At 42.7% G+C, this 11,460-nt stretch overlaps 1 protein-coding gene across 3 annotated transcripts in view; it reads left to right on the top strand.

Annotated features, from left to right (window-relative positions):
* AK7 (adenylate kinase 7) overlaps positions 1–10,584 on the top strand; it is a 99,244-nt gene extending 88,660 nt beyond the window's left edge. For 2 of the 3 annotated variants that reach the window (XM_034938087.2, XM_034938090.2), the window contains 3 exons: positions 2,207–2,427; positions 6,082–6,240; positions 7,483–10,584. In XM_034938087.2, the coding sequence (XP_034793978.1) occupies positions 2,207–2,427; positions 6,082–6,240; positions 7,483–7,521 (419 nt within the window). In that variant the 3' untranslated portion in view covers positions 7,522–10,584. Of the gene's footprint in view, positions 1–2,206; positions 2,428–6,081; positions 6,241–7,135; positions 7,462–7,482 lie in introns of those variants that run through there. The other variant, XM_063596116.1, reaches the window with a different exon arrangement.
* Positions 10,585–11,460: the final 876 nt, after the last annotated feature.

Here is an 11,460-nt window from a genome sequence, read left to right on the forward strand (position 1 = left end):
CTCATTTGGCCTCATCTACAACTGACAACTGGGAGATAATATAAAAGCAGAAGGGAGAAATGTATCCTAAGGATGGGAGGTGGGGAGGGCGTCTCACAGCCAGGGATGCAGCCCGGCCTCTGCAATGTCTGTAATGGGGCCCTGGAAAGATGCTGGGAATCACATCCTCTCATCAGCTCTGGACTCTGCTTCTCTCTCAGTGTCTCTTTGTCCTCTCTGTCTTTGGGCCAGTGTACTCTCCCCCTCTGTGGCCTGTGCGGTAGGCTGAGGCCACCCCACACCCCAGAGTTACAATGCTACCCTGGGAGCCAAGGCCAGAGCTGACTTCACTGTGTCCAATCCCACATTCCCTGAAGGGCAACTCTGCTGGTCACAGTTCGGGCTGAGGTGCCCCACCCCAGTCTAATCAGCAGTGGCCCCACTCTGGGGTCAGAGTGGAATATTGCTAGGGGGAATCATTCCCAAGTACCTTCTCAAAGGTGTCCAGTTAGTGATATCAAGGTTGTAATTACTCAGAGTAATCAGGGAGAAATGCATTTATTTATTTATTTATTTTATTTTTTCTTTTTGAGACAGAATCTCCCTCTGTCACCCAGGCTGAAGTGCAGTGGCGCAATCTTGGCTCACTGCAACCTCTGCCTCCTGGGTTCAAGCGTTTCTCCTGCCTCAGCCTCCCAAGTAGCTGGGATTACAGGTGTATGCCACATGCCCAGCTAATTTTTGTATTTTTGGTAGAGACAGGGTTTTACCACGTTGGCCAGGCTGGTCTCAAACTCCTGGCCTCAAGCAATCTGCCCATCTCGGCCTCCGAAAGTGCTGGGATTACAGGCGTGAGCCACCACACCCAGTGAGAAATGCATTTAAATGTCACAGGTCGGGCAATGAGGAGCTACCGATATGACTTTTACTTTTTTTTTTTTTTTTTGAGACAAAGTCTTGCTCTGTCACCCAAACTGGAGTACAGTAGCTCAATCTCAACTCAATGCAACCTCTGCTTCCCGGGTTCAAGTGATCCTCCTGCCTAAGCCTCCCAAGTAGCTGGAACTACAGGTGTGCACCACCACGCCAGGCTAATTTTTGTATTTTTAGTGGAGATGGGGTTTCTCCATGTTGGCCAGGCTGGTCTTGAACTCCTGACCTCAACCTACTCGGCCTCCCAAAGTGCTGAGATTACAGGTGTGAGCCACCGTGGCCAGCTGTTTTTTGCTTTTTTAAAGGCTTGCTTCTGTTCACCAACCAGTGCACTGGCTCTGCTCCTCCCCTCTTCCTATATTAGAACTTGGTGGTGCTTCTGGTCTAGGTCAAGGTCATACAAACGTGGGAGGGGTGGCGGCTCATGCCTGTAATCCCAGCACTATGAGAGGCCAAGGCAGGAGGACTGCTTGAGCCCAAGAGTTCAAGATCAGCCTGGGCAACATGGGGAGACCCTGTCTCTATAAAAACAAAACAAAACAAAACAATAAAAAACAAACATGGGCGGGGTGGGCACAGCAGTGACTATGAATGGGCGTGGGGTAAGCAGCTACCCAGAGGAAGGTCTGAAGGGGCTTAGTACCAAAATGTGTCTGCTGCACATCGTTCTCTGCAGACACCTTCCAAGCAGCCCTAAGAGAGTGGCATAGAATTTACCACCTCAGTGACCGTGGAGATCTCAGTATTTATCAATACACCATTTCTCTTTTTCTTCTCTTTGGTCTTGATACTAACATTTTTCAGATATTCTGGAGTCTGGATATTTTTCCTATTCAAGTAGACTCACTGAAATGGTTATTTTTTTATGAATTGAAAATGTATCCCAGTATCATTGATTTTCAGAAAGGTCACCCTGTTTGGCCTCCCACAAGTGCAGGACTTCCTTCTGTAGAAACCTCTGAAAGAAGTGTCCCGGTCTTTGCTTGAATACTTCCAGGCATGGAGAGCTCATTACTTTTCAGGCAATCCATTCCCCCATTCAACCACTCAAATCAAGTCATTGTTAGAACTCATAGACCCAAGTCCAAATTTTCCTACCCACAGCTCTCAGACTCTGGTCTGATATTTGCCCGTGAGAGAAGAAATTCTGAACTATGCTGGCAATTAGAAAAGAAAACCCTATGTGGTAATTTACATAATTGACTATCACAAGTTTATAGTAATAAAGAATTTTCCCAATTGCAGGCAGGCCTAGAATATAAGTATGTGTTGATCTCTCTCCTGGTATTTAAAGATGTAGGAAAACTTGAAGATGCTCAGAATAGACTTGCTATCAAACAGCTCATCAAAGAGATTGGGGAGCCTCGAAATTATGGTTTAACAGACGAAGAAAAGGCAGAAGAGGAGCGGAAGGCTGCGGAGGAGCGGCTGGCCAGGGAGGCTGCTGAGGAAGCAGAACGCGAGCACCAGGAGGCCGTGGAGATGGCAGAGAAGATAGCTCGCTGGGAGGAGTGGGTGAGTGGTGAGTGTGTTTGTGAGTCTGTGTATCTGTGGAACAGGGGTGCGGTGCCTGGCAAAGCCATTTAGGCCAGTTCCACTTCCCATCCTGCTCTAGGGAAATGTCATGGAAATACCCTAAACAAATTTGTGTTTGCTTTTTGTCATTTGTACCATTTAAAAAAGGATATCCATGGTCTTTTGCTTAGCTTTTTTTTTTTTCTTTTTCTTTTTGTTTGAGACAGGGTCTGGCTCTGTCACCCAGGCTGGAGTGCAGTGGTGCAATCTTGGCTTACTGCAACCTCTGCCTCCCGGGTTCAAGTGATTCTCCTGTCTCAGCCTCTCCAGTGGCTGGGACTACAGGTGTGCACCACCAAGCCCAGCTCATTTTTCTGTTTTTAGTAGAAATGGGGTTTCACCATGTTGGCCAGCCAGGCTGATCTCAAACTCCTAATCTCAAGTGATCCACCCGCTTCTGCCTCCCAAAGTGCTGGGATTATAGGCATGAGCCACCATGCCCAGCTTGCTTAGTATTAGTAACAAAAACTAGCCATTAGCAGGTGTATTACTAATACAAATTCCTGTAAATGTGTAACATTTTACTACGCATTGACCTCATGATTTGATTTGATTTTCCTCCATTTACCCATCTAACCTACCCAGGTGGTCAGCTTCTTTCCACCCCTCCTCATTCCCCAAATCACTGAATCTAGTAAGTGATTCTGCTTCCAAAAATAGCACTCTTAGGCTGGGCATGGTGGTTCATACCTGTAATCCCAGCACTTTGGGAGGGTGAGGCTGGAGAATCATTTGAGCTTAGGTATTCAAGACCAGCCTGGGCAACATAGCAAGACCTTGACTCTACTAGATAAAAATTAGCTGGGCATAGTGGCATGCCTGTAGCCCCAACTACTAGGGAGGCTAAGGTGGGAGGATTGCTTAAGCCTGGAGGATTGTTTGAGCCTGGGAGACTGAGGCTGCCATGAGCTATGATGATGCCACAGCACTCCAGCCTGGATGACAGAGTGAGACCCTGTCTCAAAAAACAAACACCACCATCACCAAAAATGCCACCCAAATCTGTCCCAAGCGCTCTACTTCTGATCAGGGGCAGTGTTTCTCATCCGAATTACGCAGTGTCTTCTCACTGTCCTCCCCAACTCCACCCTGCTCCATCTCCAGTCTGTTCCCACACAGCTGCCAGGTGATCCTTCCAAACTGCAGACCCACTATGGCCATTCTCTGCTTACAACTCCTCACAGGCTCTCAATTATCACAATTTGATAAAAATCCAAACTTGTCATTGTGGTCAAGGTCCTTTGTGACCGGGCTGCTTCTGATATTTCCCAATTTCAAACAGTGCACCAATGGTGGTCTTGGTCATCTGCATGACTCATTGCCTCACAGACACCTGGCATCTTTACCAGAAGTCGTCTTTCTAGTGAGGCATTTCCTGGTCTCTGTAAAATTCAATGTCTACCCCTCCCCACAACCTGTCACATCCCCTTTTATACTTTTTAATTTTCCTCTTTGTACTTACTCTACCTATTATATACATTTTATGTATTTATCTTGTTTCTTGCCTTTTCTCTGCACAGAACTTAAGTTACATGAGGACAGGGTTGTCTGTGTTGTTCACTACCATATATCCAGTGCCTAGAATAGTGCCTGGCACATAACAGGCACTCAACAAATGGAAAGAAGGAAGGAAAGAAGGGAGAAAGGAAGGAAGAAAGGAGGGATGGAGGGAGGGAGGCAGGCCCAATGCACACATCTTTGGGTGCCTGATTAATCTTCTTAACATAAATTCCTAAAGTTTGCTGGGTCAGACTAGACATGGTTTAAAAACTGCCCTCCAGCAATGGTAAACCAGTTTATGTATCATCTAACAGGTGGCTATTTCCCTACAACTTCTCTAAACCTGCTTTCTCGCACATGTCGGGCTGATAAAAACTGTTCTCATTGTTTTAATATTCATTTCTCTGATCACTAATCTTACAGCTTTTTCTGTTTGTTAAGCATTTATGTTTCTTCTCATGTTGCGTATTTTCTTTGCCCCTGTTTGGGCTGTGTGACTTTTTCTTATTATTTTGCAAAAAGAACTCCTGATAAACTAGTTCAATAGAAACAGGAACGGCTCCAGTTGGCCTCCCAAGTCGTGCTGCTAGAGTTCAAATCCCACTCCACTCTCTCTGTAGGTATGTGGCCTTGTGCAAGCTCCTGTCTGTGTCTCAGTTTCTCCATCTGTAAAGTGGGGATAATGATAGTACCTACTTCATACAGTCATTGTGGTGACTAAAGAGGTAATATACGTAAACTATGCATGTGCCTGGCAAGTAGTGTGCATCACATGGTATCCTCATCACATCTTAACTTTTTAATAATGTATTGCAGTTTTTCTAAATTCATGATTTATTTTTTAACATTATTTATGGTATTTTCTCTGACCACACAAAAGTTTCATGTTTATATGTACTCAAATTCATCCACCTGTTTCCCATTTTGATCTCTGGGTTGGCAATCTTGCTAAGAAAGACCTCCTTTCAAACAAATATCAGCTAGGACTTTTTTTTTTTTTTTTTTTTTTTTGAGACGGAGTCTTGCTCTGTCGCCCAGGCTGGAGTGCAGTGGCACGATCTCGGCTCACTGCAAGCTCCGCCTCCCCGGTTCACGCCATTCTCCTGCCTCAGCCTCCTGAGTAGCTGGGACTACAGGTGCCCGCCACCGCGCCTGGTTAATTTTTTTGTATTTTTAGTAGAGACGGGGTTTCACCGTGGTCTCGATCTCCTGACCTCGTGATCCACCCGCCTCGGCCTCCCAAAGTACTGGGATTACAGGCGTGAGCCACCGTGCCCAGCCCAGCTAGGACTCTTTATCTTGCAAGTGATAGAAAAGCAAACTCAAAATGACTTCACCATAAAGAAAACCAGAAAAGTCCAGGGGTAGGGCTGGCTTCAGGTGAGGCTTGATATAGTGGCTCAAATGATGTCACCAAAGACTTAGGATCCCCCTCTCTGTCCTGCCTTGCATGGGAGGCTTCATTCTTAGGTGCACCTACCATGCATGGCAGGGCACTTGATGTGCTGATCTTTAACTAGAATTTTTTAAAAAGACAAGTCAACAATTTACAAGTTATTATTAGTCATGTATTTGTACTCGTACTGTTTACAATTTAGGTATTGTAAATTATAACCAATTTTGATGTTGTGCTGATCCTTAATTAGAATCTATGGCCAGGAGGTGGCTGGATGATGGGGCTTAAATCCCACTCAAACCAAACCACTAGGCTGAGAAGGGAGATTTCTCAAAAGAAATCTGGAATTATGATTCCCAAGAGAGAGGGTGGCTGTATGCTGAGCAAAGAATTGCACATGTCCCTATCCCAATGCCCTCCAGACTTTCTAGCGGCATTTCTTTTTTTTTTTTTCTATTTTGCTTCATCTGGGCAGCTAGAAATTATTTTGGTGTAAGAAGTGATCCAATTTATTATTTTCCAAATGGCTAAGTTGTTGTAACACCATTTATGTCTTTTCTCTGCTGATTGGAAATGCCATCCGTATCATAGATGGTGACCATTTCTAGCAGTGTCTCAATGCACTGCAGGGTGAACTGTGTGAGTGTTCTCCCCTTTCTCACTACACATTTACTTTACCACCAAATATTCTATTTTAGAATAAACGACTGGAGGAAGTGAAAAGAGAAGAAAGAGAATTACTGGAGGCTCAGTCAATTCCCCTGAGAAACTATTTAATGACCTATGTGATGCCAACTCTTATTCAGGGCCTGAATGAATGTTGCAACGTCCGACCCGAAGACCCTGTTGATTTTCTGGTAACATATTTAATTTTTAAAAAAAGATCAATTTGAGTTTGGGTGTGGCGGCTTACACCTGTAATCCCAGCACTTTGGGAGGCCAAGGTCGGGGGATCACTTGCGGTCAGGAGTTAGAGACCACCCTGCCAACATAGCGAAACCCCGTCTCTACTAAAAATACAAAAAAAAAAAAAAATTAGCTGGGTGAGGTGGCGGCGCGCGCTGTAATCCCAGCTACTCAGGAAGCTGAGGCAGGAGAATCGCTTGAACCCTGGAGGTGGAGGTTGCAGTGAGCCGAGATCACATCACTGCACTCCAGCCTGGACGACAGAGTGAGACTCCGTCTCAAAAAAAAAAAAAAAAAAAAAAAAGAAAACAAAATCTGCCTGAATCTTTTTTTTTTTTTTGAGACAGAGTCTCACTCTGTTGTCCAGGCTGGAGTGCAGTGGCACGTTCTCGGCTCACTGCAACCTCCACCTCCCGGTTCAAGTGATTCTCCTGCCTCAGCCTCCTGAGTAGCTGCGATTACAGATGTGCACCACCACCCCAGGCTAATTTTTGTATTTTTAGTAGAGACAGGGTTTCACCATGTTGGTCAGGCTGGTCTTGAATTCCTGACCTCGTGATCTGCCTGCCTCGGTCTCCCAAAGTGCTGAGATTACAGGCGTGAGCCACCACGCCTGGCCTAATCTGCCTGAATCTTAACAGAAAACCAGTTGAGATAGCAAAATTATGTTTCTGGTTCTTTGGGAAATAGCTTCTAATATATTCACCATTTATAATAAGATTTTTTTCCCTCATTGGTCAAACCCATGTAAGATTTTTATTATTCATTTGAAAGTAAAAAATGTATGTACTTTTACTTATTTATTTATTATTTATTTTGATATAGAGTTTCACTCTTGTTGCTCAGGTTGGAATGCAATGGCACAATCTCGGCTTACTGCAACCTCCACCTCCCGGGTTCAAGCGATTCTCCTGCCTTAGCCTCCCAAGTAGCTGGGATTACAGGCGCCTGCCACCACACTCAGCTAATTTTTTGTATTTTAGTAGAGAGGAAGTTTCACCATGTTGGCCAGGCTGGTCTCGAACTCCTGACCTCAAGTGATCCACCCGCCTCGGCCTCCCAAAGTGCTGGGATTACAGGCATGAGCCACCAAGCTTGGCCCAGGATGATTTTTAAATTGTAAACATTACTAATACAAATACATGACTAATAATAACTTGTAAATTGTTGACTTGTCTTTTTTTGAATTGTAGGCAGAATATCTCTTCAAGAACAATCCTGAAGCGCAGTGAAACTTGAAAGATCTGGTATTATCTACCTTTACAGAACCACAGATCACTTATTATACTTTGAAAAATTGCTTTGAAAAATGCTTTTCCAGTTCTTAGAAAATTCTTTTTTTGTAGACAAATATTCTATAAACTAGAATCTCTATTAAAAGCTATATGACATGACTATGTCATTAAAACTATATTTGAAATGTAAATTGATAAAGACATTTGTGCATAGCTCATGAGACAAATACTGATTTAATATTTTATTCTTTAGTCAGGTCTAAATATACTGCTTCTGCACACTAATGTTTATAGGTATTTATAGCATGAAGAAAATCAGACTATATATTGTAGACTATGTATTATTCTAACATGTAGGCTAATTTACATGACTTCTTATCGCCCCAATAACAATGTTATTAGAAATGGAAATAAATTGAAGTGATTTATGCCTGTTGACTCACAGTAAATCAGACAAGATTGGTGCCTGTAAGGTGGCTTTTTTTTTTTTTTTAAATGAAGCAATGGTTAGGGAAAGGTTGCTTTGAGTTCAGGGTCAGGATCCCAGACAATGAATCGGAGAGAACTGTAAACCTTTAGGCGGAGAAATCTGCATAACAGGATAATTCCAATCTTTGTGATAAGTGAGAAGTTGCTAAATATTTTCAACACACTTTATAACATAGGCATAAGTTATCAATCCTATAGTCTTTTCCAGTTCTAAAAATCCCATAAGATTCCTAGAATTACCCTAAATGAGAAATTAGTTTAGGTTTAATGGCATATGTATTTTATCCCTTTAAATAATGTAACCTAATATAACTGCCTGACTTTTTATTTGTGGTAAAATACATGTAACATAAAATTGACCACTGTAACCATTTTAAAGTGTATAATTCAGTGGCACTAAGTTCATTCACAATGATCTGCAGCCACCACTATCTAGTCCAGAACTTTCTCATCACCCCAAATGGAAACCCAGCACCTAATTAGGCAGTCACGCTCCATTATTCCCTCCCCCCAGTTCCAGGCAACCACGAATCTGCTTTCTGTCTCTATGGATTTACCTATTATAAATAAAACCATATAATGGGTGGTCTTTCGTGTCTGGCTTCTTTCGCTAAGCAAAATGTTTTCAAGGTTCATCTATGTCATACAATGTGTTAGTGCTTCATTCCTTTTCATAGCTGAATACTATTCCATTGTATGGACATACCACATTTTGTTTAATTGTTCATTTGTTCATGGACATTTGGGTTGTTTCCACCTTTTGGCTACTGTGACTACAACTGGCATGAACATTTGTGTGCAAGCTCTTATTTGAACACAGGTTGTCAGTTCTGTTGGCTAGATACCTAGGAGTGGAACTGCTGTCATATGGTCATCCTATGCTCAACTTATTGAGGAACTGCCACACTGTTTTCCACAGTGGCTGCACCATTTGACGTTCCCACCAGCAGTGTATGAGGGATTCCAGTTTTCTGCATCCTCACCAACACTTGTTATTTTCTGTGTTTTTATTTTTTTAATGGTGATCATAGTGGGTGTGACGTGGCATCATATTGTGACTAAGAATCTTTTAATGCACTTGCTTCCATTTCGATGTCTTCTCTGGAGAAATACACAGGCATACCTCATAGATATTAAGGGGTTGGCTCCAGACCCCCACAATAAAGCTAATATTGTAATAAAGCAAGTCACCCCAATTTTTTTGTTTCCTAGTGCATATGTTATTTTTCCACTATATTTTACACTATCTGTTAACTGTGCAATAGCATTATGTCTAAAAAACAAGGTACCTATCTTAATTTAAAAATACTTTATTGCTTCATGCCTGTAATCCCAGCACTTTGGGAGACTGAGGTGGGCAGATCACGAGGTCAGGAGATCGAGACCATCCTGGCTAACACGGTGAAACCCCGTTTCTACTAAAAATACAGAAAAATTAGCCAGGCGTGGTGGCAGGTGCCTGTAGTCCCAGCTACTCAGGAGGCTGAGGCAGGAGAATGGCATGAACCTGGGAGGCGGAGCTTGCAGTGAGCCGAGATCGTGCCACTGCACTCCAGCCTGGGCGACAGAGTGGGACTCCTTCTCAAGAAAAAAAAAAAAATTATTGCTAAAAAATGCTAACAATAACCGGAGCCTTCAGTGAGTTGTAATCTTTTTGTTGGTAGAGGGTCTTGCCTCAATTCTGATGGCTGATGACTGATCAGGGTGGTGGCTGCTGAAGGTTGGGGTAGCTATGGCAATTTCTTAAAATAAGACAGCAATGAGCTGGGCACAGTAGGCTCATGCCTGTAATCCCAGCACTTTGGGAGGCTGAGGCAAGCGGATCACCTGAGGTCAGGAGTTCGAGACTAGCCTGGCCAACATGGTGAAACCCCATCTCTACTAAAAAATACAAAAATTAGTTGGGCGTGGTGGCGTGTGCCTGTAATTCCAGCTACTTGGGAGGATGAGGCAGGAAAATCACTTGAACCCAGGAGGTGGAGGTTGCAGTGAGCCAAGATTGTGCCACTGCACTTCAGCCTGGGTGACAGAGTGAGACTCCATCTAAAAAAAAAAAAAAAGACAGCAGTGAAGTTTGCCACATTGATGGACTCTTAAAGAAAAATTTCTCTGTAGCATGTCATGTTGTTTGATGGCATTTTACCCACATTAGTACTTTTTCAAAGTTTGAGTCAATCTTCTCAAATCCTGATACTGCTTTATCAACTAAGTTTATTAAATATTCTAAATCCTTTGTTGTACATTTCAACAGTGTTCACAGTGTCTTCACTAGTAGATTCCATCTCAAGAAACCACTCTCTTTGCTCATCTATAAGAAGCAACTTCTCATCTGTTTAATGTTTTATCACGAGATTGCAGCAATTCAGTCACATCTTTTGTCGTCACTTCTAATTCTAGTTGTCTATTTCCATCACATCTGCAGTTACTTTATCCACTGAAGTCTTAATCACTTCAAAGTCATCCAAGAGGGCTGGAATCAACCTCTTTCAAACTCCTGTTGATGTTTTGACCTCCTCCCATGAATCAGAAATGTTCTTAATGGCATATAGAATGGTGAATCCTTTCTGGAAAGTTTTCAATTTACTTCGCCTAGATCTATCAGAGGAATCACTATCCATGCCACCTATAGCTTTATGAAATGTATTTCTTAAATAATAAGACTTGAAAGTCAAAATTACTCCTTGATTCATGGGCTGCAGAATGTTGTGTTAATAACATGAAAACATTAATTTCTTTATACATCTCCATCAGAGCTCTTGGGTGACTACATGCATTGTCAATGAGCAGTACTATTTTGAAAGGAATCATTTTTTTTTTTTTTTCTGAGCAGTAGTTCCTAACAGTGGGCTTAAACTATTCAGTAAACCAAGCCATTGTACAGCGGTTCATGCCTGTAGTCCCAGCTAGTCAGGTGGCTGAAGCAGGGGAGTGCTTGAGCCCAGGAATTTGAGGCTGTGATGTGCAATGATCACATCTGTGAATCACTACTGCACTCCAGCCTGGGCAACATACTGAGACTCTGTCTCTTAAAAAAAAATTTCAGTAAACCATGCTGTAAATAGACATGTTGTCATCCAGACTTCATTGTTCCCTTAAGAGAGCACAGGCAGAATAGATTTAGCTATATTCTTAAGGGCCCTAAGGTTTTGGGAATGGTAAATAGACAATTGGCTTCAACTTAAAGTCACCAGCTACATTAGTTTCTAATAAGAAAGTCAGTCTGTCTTTTGAAGCTTTGAAGCTTAGCATTGACTTCTCTTTAGGTAGGAAAGTCCTAGATGGCATCTTCTTCCAATATAAGGCTGTTTTCGCTATGTTGAAAATGTTGTTTAATGCAGCCACCTTCTTAAATGATTTTAGCTAGATCTTCTGAGTAACTTGCTGCGGCTTGTACATCAGCACTTAATGTTTCACCTTGCACTTTTAGATTATGGAGATGGCTTCTTT

The sequence above is a fragment of the Pan paniscus genome, chromosome 15, assembly GCF_029289425.2.
Source record: "Pan paniscus chromosome 15, NHGRI_mPanPan1-v2.0_pri, whole genome shotgun sequence".
Taxonomy (NCBI): Eukaryota; Metazoa; Chordata; class Mammalia; order Primates; family Hominidae; genus Pan; species Pan paniscus.